Raw genomic sequence first — 16,472 nt, forward strand, 5'->3', positions numbered from 1 at the left:
ATGAAAGACAAAGTCTGACCCGTAATCACTTATACCACCAAGTGTAATTTTCTTTAGTAAAACTATATGAGGAACGGTCCTTTGGAGAGTGATTTTAGCAGCGCAGATGACCGCGTGTGGCGAGAGTGGGCACGCCAGATGTTTGCCACTAAGATTAAATATATTTTGTGCTTTTGCTTATTTGTGTTGCTAAGACGACAGGATCCGAGTCTTTCCTCTGCCTAGGTAATAATTGTTATTTTTACTGTAATCTTCTGTGTGGGAGCATTTATATTGCAGAACACAGAATCTCGCTGTATTGTGCTGGAAACGGAAGCCACTAACAGGTCTCCCACTCATGAAAAGTGTGTGACATCCATTGCGCCCGTCACTGTCTCCCACAGAGCAGATGGGATCTGTCCCAGATACACTATAGTCTCAAGTGTGGGAAATCTGTCCTTAATCAGCAAATTCAGAACTTGGTATAAAGTAGGGGTGTGCACCGGCCACTTTTCGTGTTTTGTGTTTTGGTTTTGGATCTGGATCTTTCTTCGTGTTTTGGATCTGGATTGGTTTTGCCAAAACCACCCTTCCGTGTTTTGGGTTCTGGGTTTTGTGTTTTGGATCTGTATTTTTTTGAAAAAAAGCATAAAAACAGCTAAAATCACAGAATTTGTAGGTTTTTCTGCTCCTATGCTATTATTAACCTCAATAACCTTAATTTCCACTCATTTCCAGTCTATTCTGAACACCTCACACCTCACAATAGTGTTTTTATGTCCAAAAGGTTGCACCGAGGTAGCTGGATGACTATGCTAAGCGACACGAGTGGGCGGCACAAACACGTGACCCATCTAGGAGTGACACTGCAGTGGCAGGCAGGATGGCAGTTAGAAAAACTAGGCCCCAAACTGTACATAATGCAAAGAAAAAAAGAGGTGCAAGATGGAATTGTCCTTGGGCCCTCCCACCCACCCTTATGTTGTATAAACAGGACATGCACACTTTAACAAATCAATCATTTCAGCGCCAGGGTCTGCCACACAACTGTGGCTGAAATGATTGGTTCGTTTGGGCCCCCACAAAACAAGCTGGCAATTAATGTGTCCCTGCACAAACTGGCTCTACGGAGGCAAGATGTCATCCTCATCCTCCTCATCCACCGATTCCTCACCCTCTTCAGTGTGTACATCCTCATCCTCACAAAGTATTAACTCGTCCCCACTTGAATCCACCACCACAGGTCCCTCTGTACCTTCTGGAGGCTGGTCTCCCTGGAAGAGCTGATAATTCATTTTGATGAACATCATCTTCTCCACATTCTGTGGAAGCAACCTCCTACGCCTTTCGCTGACAAGGTTCCCGGCTGCACTAAACACTCTTTCGGAGTACACACTGGAGGGGGGGCAACTCAGGTAAAATAGAGCCAGTTTGTACAGGGGCCTCCAAATTGCCTCTTTTTCCTGCCAGTACAGGTATGGACTGTCTGACATGCCTACTTGGATGCTGTCACCGATGTAATCCTCCACCATTCTGTCAATGGTGACAGTATCATATGCAGTGACAGTAGACATGTCAGAAATTGTTGCCAGGTCCTTCAGTCCGGACCAGATGTCCAAACTTGGTCCTGCCTGCCCTGCATCACCGCCAGCGGGTTGCTTAGGATACCTAAGTTTTTTCCTGGCAGCCCCAGTTGCGGGAGAAAATGAAGAAGGAGCCGTTGACGTGTCACGTTCCGCTTCAGCTGACAGTGTGTTCACCAGCAGGTCTTTGCACCTCTGCAGGCTTGTGTCGGCCGGAAAGAGAGACACCACATAGGCTTTAAACCTAGGATCGAGCACGGTGGCCAAAATGTAGTGGTCTGATTTCAACAGATTGACCACCCTGGAATCCTGGCAAAGCGAATGAAGGGCTTCATCCACAAGTCCCACATGCCGAGCGGAATCGCTCCGTCTTAGCTCCTCCTTCACTTTCTCCAGCTGCTTCTGCAAAAGCCTGATGAGGGGAATGACCTGACTCAAGCTGGCAGTGTCTGAACTGACTTCACGTGTGGCAAGTTCGAAGGGCTGAAGAACCTTGCACAACACGGAAATCATTCTCCACTGCGCTTGAGTCAGGTGCATACCCCCTCCTTTGCCTATGTCATAGGTGGATGTATAGGCTTGTATGGCCTTTTGCTGCTCCTCCATCCTCTGAAGCATATAGAGGGTTGAGTTCCACCGCGTCACAACCTCTTGCTTCAGGTGATGGCGGGGCAGGTTCAAGAGTGTTTGCTGGCGCTCCAGTCTTCGGCACGCAGTCGCTGAATGGCGAAAGTGGCCAGAAATTTTTCGGGCCACCCAAAGCGTCTCCTGCACGCCCCTGTCGCTTTTCAGAAAATTCTGCACCACCAAGTTTATTGTGTGAGCAAAACATGGGACGTGCTGGAATTTGCCCAGATGTAATGCCCGCACAATATTGGTGGCGTTGTCAGATATCACAAATCCCCAGGAGAGTCTAAGTGGGGTAAGCCACTGGGCGATGATTTCCCTCAGTTTCTCTAAGAGGTTGTCGGCGGTGTGCCTCTTACTGAAACCGGTGATACACAGCGTAGCCTGCCTTGTAACGAGCTGGCGTTTCTGAGATGCTGCTACTGGTGACGCTGCTGCTGTTGCTGCGTAAGGTGATACATCTACCCAGTGGGCTGTCACAGTCATATAGTCCTTAGTCTGCCCTGTTCCACTTGTCCACATGTCCGTGGTTAAGTGGACATTGTGTACAACGGCATTTTTCAGGACACTGAGGACACTTTTTCTGACGTTTCTGTACAGTCTCGGTATCGCCTGCCTAGTGAAGTGGAATCTAGACGGGATTTGGAACCGGGGACACACTACCTCCATCAATTGTCTAAATCCCACTGCACTAATGGCGGATACCGGACGCACGTCTAACACCAACATAGCAGTCAAGGCCTCAGTTATACGTTTTGCTTCAGGATGACTGCTGTCGTACTTCATCCTCCTCGCTAAGGACTGTTGGAGGGTCAATTGTTTAGTAAAAGTAGTGGTGTTCCTACTTCCTCTCTGGGATGATGAAATGAACGACTCCCAGCAGCAGCAGCAACAGCAGCAGCGGCAGCAGTAGGCGTAGCAATGCAGGATCCTCCGGAGGAATCCCGGATAGGAGAGTCAGTCATGCCAGTGATATGGCCTGCAGGACTACTTCCGATCCTGACTAAGGAGGAAATTGACGAGGAGGGAGTTGACGGTGTGGTTTGCAGGCGCTTGGATACAACAGGACAACGGGATTTAGGTGTCCCTGGACTGCTTACGGTCTGAGCCAAAGTTCTGAACTTGACAGTAACTTTTTATGAACGCGCTGCAGGTGCCGTATAAGGGAGGATGTTCCTAGGTGGTTGACGTCCCTACCCCTACTTATTTCACCTTTACATATGGTACATATGGCAAGACAGTTGTTGTCCGGATTTGGATAGAAATATTGCCAGACCAAAGAGGTGGAATGTTTGGTCTTCTGCCCAGGCATGACCGTGATGGGCTTTTTCATCCCACGGACAACAACTGTCTCCCCCGGAGCCTGATTTAAACAAACCACATCACCATCAGAATCCTCCTCGCCAACTTCCTCCTCAGCGCCAGCTACACCAGTATCCTCATCCTGTTGTACTTCAACAGTGACATCTTCAATTTGCATATCAGCAAGTGGACTGTGGGTGCTCCTTTCAGCACTTGCAGGGGGCGTGCAAATGGTGGAAAGAGCCACCTCTTCCCGTCCAGTGCTGGGAAGGTCAGGCATCGCAACCACCACCACACTTGGACTCTCTTTGGGGATTTGTGATATCTTCTTAGAAAGCACAGTTCTTCGCTGTGCTTTTGCCAGCTTAACTCTTTGATTTTTTTAGTGGAGGAGTGCTTCCATCGTCATGTGAAGCTGAACCACTAGTCATGAACATACTAGGGATCGACCTTAGCCGTTCCTTGCCACTCCGTGTCGTAAATGGCATATTGGCAAGTTTACGTTTCTCTTCAGCTGATTTAAATGTCTTTTTCAAGGTCATTTTCCTGAACTTTGCCATTTGGGATTGTATGTGCCCTCTACTATGACATTGGGCATCGGCCTTGGCAGACGACGTTGATGGCATGTTATCGTCTATGTCATGACTAGTGGCAGCAGCTTCAGCACTAGGAGGAAGTGGTTCTTGATCTTTCTCTATTTTATTTTTATCGGAGAAAGTTTGGTCCTCCATTTATGTTATATCGATTTGATATATACGTGCGGCTAAACACAGAAAATAAATTTTTTTTGGTTCGGACTGGAGTGTACTTTGTGGGTTACAGCACCCTTTAACGGTCAAGCCAGCCGGCCCTTTACTTATGACACAGGCGCACGCTTGGCACTACTTTGTTGATGCACGTGCGGCTACTGCGCACACAATTCACAAACACAGAAAATAATTTTTTTTTTGGTTTGGACTGGAGTGTACTTTCGGGGGTTACAGCACCCTTTAACGGTCAAGCCAGCCGGCCCTTTACTTATGACACAGGCGCACGCTTGGCACTACTTTGTTGATGCACGTGCGGCTACTGCGCACACAATTCACAAACACAGAAAATAATTTTTTTTTTGGTTTGGACTGGAGTGTACTTTCGGGGGTTACAGCACCCTTAACGGTCAAGCCAGCCGGCCCTTTACTTATGACACAGGCGCACGCTTGGCACTACTTTGTTGATGCACGTGCGGCTACTGCGCACACAATTCACAAACACAGAAAATAATTTTTTTTTTGGTTTGGACTGGAGTGTACTTGGGGGTTACAGCACCCTTTAACGGTCAAGCCAGCCGGCCCTTTACTTATGACACAGGCGCACGCTTGGCACTACTTTGTTGATGCACGTGCGGCTACTGCGCACACAATTCACAAACACAGAAAATAATTTTTTTTTTGGTTTGGACTGGAGTGTACTTTCGGGGTTACAGCACCCTTTAACGGTCAAGCCAGCCGGCCCTTTACTTATGACACAGGCGCACGCTTGGCACTACTTTGTTGATGCACGTGCGGCTACTGCGCACACAATTCACAAACACAGAAAATAATTTTTTTTTTGGTTTGGACTGGAGTGTACTTTCGGGGGTTACAGCACCCTTAACGGTCAAGCCAGCCGGCCCTTTACTTATGACACAGGCGCACGCTTGGCACTACTTTGTTGATGCACGTGCGGCTACTGCGCACACAATTCACAAACACAGAAAATAATTTTTTTTTTGGTTTGGACTGGAGTGTACTTGGGGGTTACAGCACCCTTTAACGGTCAAGCCAGCCGGCCCTTTACTTATGACACAGGCGCACGCTTGGCACTACTTTGTTGATGCACGTGCGACTACTGCGCACACAATTCACAAACACAGAAAATCAATATTTTTTTTGGTTTGGACTGGAGTGTACTTTCGGGGGTTACAGCACCCTTAACGGTCAAGCCAGCCGGCCCTTTACTTATGACACAGGCGCACGCTTGGCACTACTTTGTTGATGCACGTGCGGCTACTGCGCACACAATTCACAAACACAGAAAATAATTTTTTTTTTGGTTTGGACTGGAGTGTACTTTCGGGGGTTACAGCACCCTTAACGGTCAAGCCAGCCGGCCCTTTACTTATGACACAGGCGCACGCTTGGCACTACTTTGTTGATGCACGTGCGACTACTGCGCACACAATTCACAAACACAGAAAATAATATTTTTTTTGGTTTGGACTGGAGTGTACTTTCGGGGGGTACAGCACCCTTAACGGTCAAGCCAGCCGGCCCTTTACTTATGACACAGGCGCACGCTTGGCACTACTTTGTTGATGCACGTGCGGCTACTGCGCACACAATTCACAAACACAGAAAATAATTTTTTTTTTGTTTGGACTGGAGTGTACTTTCGGGGGTTACAGCACCCTTAACGGTCAAGCCAGCCGGCCCTTTACTTATGACACAGGCGCACGCTTGGCACTACTTTGTTGATGCACGTGCGACTACTGCGCACACAATTCACAAACACAGAAAATAATATTTTTTTTGGTTTGGACTGGAGTGTACTTTCGGGGGTTACAGCACCCTTAACGGTCAAGCCAGCCGGCCCTTTACTTATGACACAGGCGCACGCTTGGCACTACTTTGTTGATGCACGTGCGGCTACTGCGCACACAATTCACAAACACAGAAAATAATTTTTTTTTTGGTTTGGACTGGAGTGTACTTTCGGGGGTTACAGCACCCTTAACGGTCAAGCCAGCCGGCCCTTTACTTATGACACAGGCGCACGCTTGGCACTACTTTGTTGATGCACGTGCGGCTACTGCGCACACAATTCACAAACACAGAAAATAATTTTTTTTTTGGTTTGGACTGGAGTGTACTTTCGGGGGTTACAGCACCCTTAACGGTCAAGCCAGCCGGCCCTTTACTTATGACACAGGCGCACGCTTGGCACTACTTTGTTGATGCACGTGCGGCTACTGCGCACACAATTCACAAACACAGAAAATATATTATTTTTTTAGCACTTGGGGGGAGCACCCCTGATGGACAGAGCACCCCCTGGACAACACTACAGCACTCCTTTAGGACTGGGACACTGCACAGGACTTTGGAGTGGACACAGCCCCTATGGAGAACTGACTGCACAACACAGTCCAGCCAGCCCCTATGGACTTTGAAGTAGTGGACACAGCCCCTATTAACAACAGCAGCACAGCACAACACAGCCAGCCCCTATGGACTTTGAAGTAGTGGACAACAGCAGCACTACACTACACTACACTACACAGCCCTAACTCCCACCCTCCCTCTTCACTGTCCACAGCCGAGTGAGAAAATGGCGCCGACGTGTGTACCTTATATAGGATCCAAAACCCGCGAGACTCGGAAGGCGGGAAGATGACGTTTTGCCTCGATTTCAGATCCGAGTCAGGCGGGAAAAGTCGAGCCTGACTCGGATCGGACTCGGATCGGGGGGGCTCGGGGGGGTTCGGATTTCAGAAATCCGAACCCGCTCACCCCTAGTATAAAGAGTTTCTTCTCCAGAGAATAGGAGAGGAAAAGGAAGTTACTATTCTGGATTTGTGGGCGTCTTGGTGGCAGACAGTGACATGCCAACTAGGAACCTTTTGGGAGATTGGAAAGGGCCCGACTTTAACCTACTAATTTCTCTACTAAAGGGCTACATCAGCAGGGGGCAAGTGACCTACAAGCCCCGGCCCTCACTGAGGGAGTCATTCAGAGTCAGTCGCAAGTGCTGAGCGATCGCAACCGACTCGATGTTGCCCCACTGGGAACGCGCATTGCGGAGCAGGCTCCGTTGTGCGCATGCGCGAGACCCGGCTAGCGACTGACGCTCCGTCGCTAGGGGTCTCGCAGCAGACGGGGCAAGCTGTCGATGGTGAGTGACAGCTCGCCCCGTTTGGGAGGCGGGCAGGGGGCGTGCCTGCCCAAACGGAGGCGTTCCCGCCGGAACGCTTGCCGTTTGGGGGCGGCCCCACTGACGCTCCCCCAGCAGGAAGCTCCCTGGGGCTTATGAGTGCCCAGACCCAACCTTAGGGTCTGGTCGTAAGCCCCGATGGTTGTGATGGTCTTGACCATGGCGACCATCACCCATGTCGGTCGCTAGAGCTGTGGGTGTTAACCTGAGGTTCAAGCCCAGATTTATCAACGAGTGATATTCTTGTTAACACTCGTTATTAATCTTAAACGGTGCTCCAACCAATCAGCTCCTGTCATTTTCAAACACATGACAGTTAGGAGCTGATTGGTTGGAGCACCGAATAAGATTAGTAACAAGTGATAAGAAGAATAACACTCATTGATAACTCTGGGCCTCCCTCGCCATTGGTACATAGGGGTCAGACCGTAGTCCTCACTGATAATAATAACGGGGTCTGCGATCTGCAGCGGTAATTAGCCTTTTGCAGGAGATTTCGGTTAGTACATAGCGGGGAAACATAAAATTATGCTAAAACTGCATTTTCCTCATATTTTTATGAATAAAAAACCCCTGATAAACAGGCCCCCAGATGACGTCACTATAGTGGATGAAGTGAGAGTGAATCTTATTTCTACAAAAAAAAAAAAAGTTTAAGATGTTTTCTCTAGACGCCGACAGTATAAATACAATTCTTACAGTGTAACGTTACATTACATAGAAGGGACAGTGGCCCTGATTCAGAGCTGGACGCTCTGACAGAGCGCTCGCTCTGAATCAGGGCCGTCCTTCTTAATTTTTAGAGCGGCCTCCTGGCCGCTCGTATAGCTGTGGGTGACCACCCACAGCTATAGCGAGCGGCCAGGAAGATGGTTGCGATGGTCAAGACCATCGCGACCACCGGGCTTGCGAAGAAACCCTTGTGGTAGGGTCTCGTTGCCGCAAGCCCTGGAGTGCTTTCGGCTCTATCAGAGCCGAAAGGACTCCCACTGATATCACTAGTGATGTCAATGGGGCTGGCCCCAGACGGTAGGCGTTCCCATGGGAGCGCCTCCGTCTGGGCAGCCACGCCCCCGGCATGCCCACCAAAGGGGGCGTGCTGTCACTCACCATCGACAGCACGTCCCTTTTGGTGCGAGACCCGGAGCGCCGGCTTGCCCGTCGCTATCCGAATCTCACGCATGCGCACAACGGAGCCAGTTCCGTCGTGCGCATGCGCACTGGGCCAACATCGACCTGCTTGCGAGCACTCAGCGCTCGCGAGCGGGTCTGAATCAGGCCCAGAGTAAGTACTAGGGGCGCTATGCTCACACGTCATCATTTACCAAGTTTAAAAAATCTTTCTAAATAATCCTGATGAGTTCTCAGAGTGCAGATCGGTCCAGAGGGATAAGAACGTATAACTGACGTCAATTTACACCACGAGGACGTAGGGACACTGTATTATGGGCCTACAAGCCAAGGTGACCAGGAGCCTGGGGAGCATTTGGGAGGCATTGTATTACATCATTAGTCTATATGTACAGAGGAACCACAAAAACAGGTTTACAGAGTAAAAATGCACACAGACATTAGCAGACTGGACACTCGGTTACATTGTATGTTTGCACTTTGCAGAAATGGTTACTGGGATCTGCCAGACAGAATGTTACAAGTCTGACAAACGGTAACAGTCACACAGCTGGGATGTCAGGAATCAGGGAGACTGGTATATGCCGGGCTGTAATAATGCCTACAGCTACTGTATCTTATGGCTATATAAAGTGCATCAGACTGGGGGCTGCCATGTTGTAAGTTAAGCCAAGATTCATTACATTGCTCTCTATCAGTTCTATGGGAACTAGTGTACAGAAATTACCCTCAGCAACCACCTCCACCCCTCTAGCACCCATCTACTCAACCTCCACCCATCCAGCACCCACCTACCCCATCCAGCACCAACCTACCCCAACCTCTATCCATCTAGGACACACTCTAATCTCTGCCCCTCCAACACCCACCTAGCTCAACCTCCAACCCTCTAGCACCCACTTACCCCAATTTCCGCTCCTCCAGCACTCACCAACCTCATCCTCCACCTCTCTGGCACCACCGCTCCAGAACCCACCTACATCAATCTTCACCTCTCTAGCACCCACCTACCTCAACCTCCAACTCTCTAGCACCCACTTACCCCAACCTCCACCATTCAGCACACACCTACCCCAACTTCAGCCACTCCAGTACCCACCTAGCTCAACCTCCAGCCCTCCAGCACCTACATACCACAACCTCCAGTACCCACCTACCTCAACCTCCACCCCTCCAGCACCCACCAATCCCAACCTCCACCACCCACCTACCCTAATCTCTACCCGTACAACACCCACCTACTGCAACCTTCACACCTCTAGCACCCACATAACCCATCCTCCACTTTTCAGCACCCACCTACCCCAATTCTCCAGCATCCATATCTCACCTCCACCCACCCAGCTCCTACATTCCCCATTTCCCTTCTCCAGCACCAACCACAAGCATCACATCCACTTTTGCCTGCTAGCACCCACACCCCCAACCGCCACTCCCCAGCACCTACCTCCATCCTTGGGCACCTACATTTCCCTTACTACAGCCCCACATTCCCACATCTCCTCTTCCTGCATCCCCTAACTCCCAGCAACCACCTCACCGCCTAGCTTCAACATTCCCCCACCTCCAAATGCAGCACCCGAATCCCCCACATTCATGTATCCTGTCAGAGAACCCTTGGTCCCTCACCTGTAGTGCGATGGTGGCAGTTCTGCGATGACATTCTGGATTTGGGATAATTGGTCTTCCTCCACGGAGCATGATACAGAATCCTGAGGAATACAGAAAATAATACATCACTCAGTAATTTGTCCTATTACTGATTTAAGATCTAATAAACCTAAATAGTATATATATATATATATATATATATATATATATATTGGTATGGGGTCTGAAGCAGGTGTCAACCGTACATAACAAGTCCTAACATCAGTCACACGGAAGTGGGCAATACATCCGAATTTGTGTCAGCAAACAGTAGCAGCAGGGTCTAACATTCAACAGACTGGAGCCAAATGTCAGCCAAAGGCATAAGGTGAAATATTAAGGTTGCAGAGTCACACAAGTAATACATAATAAACATTCATTGTAACCTAATATCAAAAAGTGCCTCATTGACATCAAGAGAACATTTGCACAATGCTGTCCCCCCACCTCCCTAAAAGAGAATTGATGGGTGATTATCTATATTTACAGGGGCAGAACTATGGGAGACAATGGAGGCGCCTGCCGCCGTGCTCCAGCTCTGAAAAGGGCACCTCCTGCATTGTCCGCAACATCAGGGGCGTATCTATAATGGGTGCAGGGTTTGCGGGGAACACGGGCCCCTGGGTCCAGGGGGGCCCCGCACCGCACACCCTGCACCCATAATAATACTTACCTCTCCGGAGTCCCACATCGGCGCTGGCGTCCGGCGCTGTAAAACGACTGGAAAATGGCGGCGGCGGCCATTTTCCCGTCGTTTGCGCATGTGCAGTACAGGGAAAGTGGCCGCCGCGGCCATTCTCCCGGTGACCTGTGCATACAATACAGACTCTGGGCACACTCTAGTGCCCAGAGTCTTTAACTTCCGGCACTGGCCGCGCACAGCTCAGTGCGCTGCCGGCCGCCAGGCGGAGAGGAGGGGGCCCGTGTCGGAGACTGCACACGGGCTCCCTCCTCTCTGGAAACGCCCCTGCGCAATATATTTACCCCACTTAGGGCTGTAACTATGTACCCGGAGTGTACCGTCACGGCCCGCCCAATACATGGCACCCCTTCCCGGCACCTGAGAAGCCACCATACAGTAGAGCAGAGCTCCAGGTCAGACCATCAGCTGCTGCCTTCGTCTATCTATACCGTCTGCATGCGAATTGCTACATTACAGTGTCAGTGACTGTGATGAGGGGGGGCACCAAATTATAACTTGCCTCCGAGTCTCTGGGATGAACTTACGCCACTGTATATTTATCACCTCTTGCCAAGATATGGAGTGAAAACAATGAAATAATTGGGATTTTGTTGTTGTATGAAGTGCCTAAGGAGCTTTCCCACATCTGAAAGAATTATATACCCCGGGCCTCCCCGGGCATTGTGGACTCCATCCAGTCCATACGAAAACTATAAAATAATAATTTTCCTTGAACAATTTAAATGGAGGAACACCAGGCTGCAACCACACTCGAGTGGTTATGTGATAGATTCCGAGATGAAGGAACTGGTGGGATTTCCGCGAGGTTGCCGCTAAGTTTAAAGCAGCAATCAGTTCTAAATAATGATATCTGACAGAGAGTTCTGAAGTCATCGCCTATAAATAGGAAATTGTGATGTCATCATTTACAGACACCGAGTTCTGATGTCAACTAATAAACAGTGAGTTCTGATGTTATCACTTGTACACAGGGACTTCTGATGTCATCACGTAGGCAGTGCGTTCTGATGACATCACTTACAGACAGGGAGTTCTGATATCATCACATATACAGTAGACAGGGAGTTCTGATGTCATCACATATAGACAGGGAGTTCTGATGTCATCACATATAGACAGGGAGTTCTGATATCACATATAGACAGGGAGTTCTGATGTCATCACATATAGACAGGGAGTTCTGATGTCATCACATATTTATTTTATTTATTTATTTATTAACAGTTTCTTATATAGCGCAGCATATTCCGTTGCGCTTTACAATTGTCAACATTGATAGAACAAAACTGGGTAATAACAGACAGATATATAGGTAGGAAGGCCCTGCTCGCAAGCTTACAATCTATAGGGAAATAGGCAGTAATACACAAGGATAGGTGCTATATATTGCATCTTGGTCCAGCCACAATGCAGAGTTTCTTGGTGGGCTGCATGATCCAGTCACACAGGAATGTCGGCCAAATGTCATGAGGATGTGAGAGAAAGACGATGTGTGATGTTATGTGTGGACTGTAAAAGTGGATGTAATTATATATGGAAACTATGAAGGTTGTGTGGGCGGTTCTGGGATCTGATAAGCTTGCCTGAAGAGGTGAGTTTTCAGGGATCACTTGAAGGATTGAAGACTAGAGGAAAGTCGTATTTTGCGTGGTAAGGCATTCCACAGAGTGGGTGCAGCCCTAAGAAAGTCCTGTAACCGTAAATGGGAGCAAGTAATGCGCGGGGATGAGAGACGCAGATCTTGTGCTGAGCGGAGAGGTCGGATTGGGCGATATTTTGAGATGAGTGAAGAGATGTATGTTGGTGTGGTTTGGTTAATAGCCTTATGTGTAAGTAAGAGTATTTTGTATTGAATATGGTAGAAAACCGGCAACCAATGGAGGGACTGACAGAGCGCGGCAGCAGATGATGAACGTTAGGCAAGGAAGATAAGCCTCGCAGCTGCATTCATAATGGATTGTAATGGCGATAGCCTGTTTTTGGGAAGACCAGTAAGGAGACTATTGCAATAGTCAAGGCGGGAAATAATAAGTGCATGGATTACAGTTTTTGCAGTGTCTTGTGTGAGATATGGTCGAATTTTGGATATGTTTTTTAGATGTATGTAACATGATTTAGAGACAGATTGAATGTGGGGAACAAAGGACAGTTCAGAGTCAAGGATGACATATAGACAGGGAGTTCTGATGTCATCACATGAGAGATTATTAGGAAAAGTTGTGCATTACACAAGCTCTGCTGTAGCACCTTCTAGAAATTATTCTGGATATTTGAAGTCCACACTAAGCAGCGAGTGTTCCATGTTCCTCTTAAACCTCTAATACCTATATCATTGCAGGGAGTGTATTTTCCCATACATTAGTGGGTGAGTTTATAGTGAGTTTTCATTGGCCCTTACTGAGCCATTGCAATTACAGTGATCAAATACAAGGGTATCAGGATAGAAAAGACAATAAAAAGGTCGACAGTCAACCGGTCGACATGCAATAGGTAGATCGGTACAAGATGTTGACATGGTTAAAATGGTCAAATGGTTGGCATGTTTTTTTCAACATTATTAAGGTTACGGTTATGCACTTTTGGGAGGGTTAGGCTGCCAGAGGGAACGTTTAGAGTTAGGAACTTGGGGGAGGGTTAGGGTTAGGTTTAGGCACTAGAGGGTGGGTTAGGGTTAGGCGGTAGAGGGAGGTTTAGAGTTAAATGTAAAAAAAAAAAATTGTGTCAACCATTTGTGTGTCGCTCATTTGTGTGTCAACCATTTGTACCTGTCGACCAATTTGGTACCGACCTATTGACCTTGTTACTGTCGGTTTTATACCACACCCAAATATAAGTGGATTGTAAAATCTGGCCCACAACCAAATTGGCCTAATTGTTTCAAGCTATTCCATTCTACCGCTAAAAATAACTTGGAGGGAGACGTTTATCAAACTGGTACACGGGGAAAAAAGGTACTATACAGTCACTAATCAGTCAGTCAGATCCCAGCTTTCATTTCTCTATAAAATATAGCACATAGCTGATAAAACCCTATTTTCATAATTGTCCTGTGGAGTCACAACTTCACTATGGAAATTTCATCAAGAGCATAAATAATTAGATTTTATTAATATTATAGATACTTTTTCTGAATTAGGAAAGATTTTGAGTGACATATCATTGAGGAGTGCAGTTCCTCCTGACAACCTGCAGGGGGGGTACAATTTCTAATGTTGCCCAGTCACCACGTTTAAACTTTAAACATTAATGGACTAGGGGTCTATTTACAAAGCCCTGGATGGAGATAAAGTGAAAGGAGATAAAGGTGGTCTATTCATAGTGCAGATGTGATGCGATATACAGTGATCATTTTCAGTAGCCACTTCAAGTTCTTCATAAATAGACCCCAGAGTGCCAACCAATCAGCTCTTAACTGTCATTTTTATATTCGCCATCTCAGGATGGCGTAGTTTGAACACCGTGACAAAATGGGCAGGGAAGTTGCTTAGTTCCCTGTCTTCTGCCCACAGCGCCCGGGGCTTGCTCCACCCACTTAATATCCCAGCAGCCACTGCAGCCTCCCTTTAGCTCAGCCGCCGGAGCATTCCCCGGAAGGACCTGGCTTCACCTCTACCGCTACTCACCCTGGATTGCAACTGAAGACAGGACTGCCGGCCCCCTGGATACCGGATCACTTCGCCGGAAAGGTAAGTATACATGATATGCTACTTAACATAGCTATAATCATATTTGCCGACTATCTGGCTGCTCCTTCCGGGAGGGAGCAGCCAGATCGGCAGGGCAGGGGGCGTGATCGGCAAAAAGGGGGCGTGCCAGTGGGCAGATGTAATTTGCGGGCGTGACTGGGTACGGGCCACGCAATCGCGTCATTTTGGCCCCGATAAAACCGGGATTGATCGGCGGCAGTTGGGGGGCTTTATCGGGAGGCTCCCAGCCAAATCGGGAGGGTAGGCAACCCTGGCTACAACACATCGAACCGATGTGATATATAGTGAAAAGTAACAATTGTGTTTTAATTTTTTCCTGAATAGACCCCATTATCACTCTCCAAGGATTAGTACATCTCCCTTTAATTGTGACAATGAGGCTTTCTAAAATGCGCAGATAAGGATATTTAAAAAAAAAAATGTACCCATCACGCCTATAGTTTTGTAAGCTAAGATGTAGTTTTATTTGACTAATTGGGATGCACTGTATATTTGGTATATGGTATGACAGTGTGTTGATACAACAAATACAGTAAAATCCCATCAGAAACAGCATAATAAGTAAGTGTGCTCCTGGCCAGGAAACATTAGTAATAACACCAGGGGTTTATCTCAGCGTGACGTCATATGCTGCCAAAATGTTTTCATTCATTTCACTGGCTATATTCTGATGTATCGAGTCTATAAGATAATAGATTGTTTTCCATTCACTAATAATAGAATACTACGGCAATTAGCAAGACAGAAGATTCTCAGCGTGAACCTGCCAGGCAGCTTTGTTACAGACAGTTGACAGTAACAGTTCCGCCTGAGTAAAAATACAATTACAATTTATTACACACAAAACGTTCTTGAGAACAAGCGCTAAACAAATAAGACTGTAATTAGGCGTCATTTTCCATTATGCCCTACTACAGTGCTGCCTGCTGTCAGCGAGGGCTGAAGGTCTGACGTCATGTGATCGTTCAGAGCCAATGTGCTGGGAGCTGGCAAACTTCCTACAGGTAGCAGGTTCCTCCCAGTACATGAGATGTCTAATTTCATGCAGATGGTGCATAAATCAGAAATACAGTGATGCACCAACAGAAATTGCACTCTCCCCATTCTGTATACAAACTACTACAAGCATTTGAATTTATAAGAGCTTATTTCATCCTGATGTTTACATTGTCAGGAATGGTATATGTGTTTTTTACGCACTTTAAACGGTATGCAGTCAGGAAGCCGGCGGACCGAATCCCGACAGCCGGCTTCCCGACTGTCATATCCCGGCCAGGGTCTAAAGACAGGCGTCGATATGCCAACGCCTGTCATTAGACAAACGCCGGGAGCCCGACACTCGGCATCCCGATCGAAGGAAAGCCGGGCGTCAAGCACGGATAGCCTCGGGATGGGGAGGGGGAAGGGGTTAGGTTTAGGGTTCCCGGGGGGGACTTAGGGTTAGGCACCCCCCCGGGAGGTTAGGTTTAGGCTAGGGGAAGGGGGGGTTAGCGTTAGGCACCCCCGGGGGTGCTTAGGGTTAGGAACCCCCCAGGGGTTAGGTTTAGGCACTTAGAGTGGGGATTAGGGTTAGGCACTGGGGAGGAAGGTTAGGGTTAGGCACCCCTAAGGGAGGGTTAGGGTTAGGGGGTAGAATTAGGTCAGGCAATACTTACCTTTGATGATCTGGATTTCCTCCTCTGCCGGGATGCCACTGTCGGGATTCCAACCGCCGGGCATGGGTCCAGCGGTAAATCATACAGATTCCCAGATATTTCTCATGTCTAAGCATTACTAAAAAATACCTATATGGTAAACACAATTACTTTAGGCTGGGTGACTCTGGTTAATCACAAACTCTAA

General features: G+C 48.0%; 1 protein-coding gene across 1 annotated transcript in view; it reads right to left on the minus strand.

Moving 5' to 3' along the window:
- The window catches only part of ARHGAP31 (Rho GTPase activating protein 31), a 165,754-nt gene that overhangs the window by 36,688 nt on the left and 112,594 nt on the right, over positions 1-16,472 (minus strand). Inside the window, exon 4 of the mRNA XM_088461439.1 lies at positions 10,200-10,282. Coding sequence (XP_088317565.1) covers positions 10,200-10,282 — 83 coding nt within the window. The remainder of the gene's footprint in view (positions 1-10,199; positions 10,283-16,472) is intronic.

This window comes from Taudactylus pleione, unplaced genomic scaffold (assembly GCF_031769625.1).
Source record: "Taudactylus pleione unplaced genomic scaffold, aTauple2 ptg001050l, whole genome shotgun sequence".
NCBI lineage: Eukaryota > Metazoa > Chordata > Amphibia > Anura > Myobatrachidae > Taudactylus > Taudactylus pleione.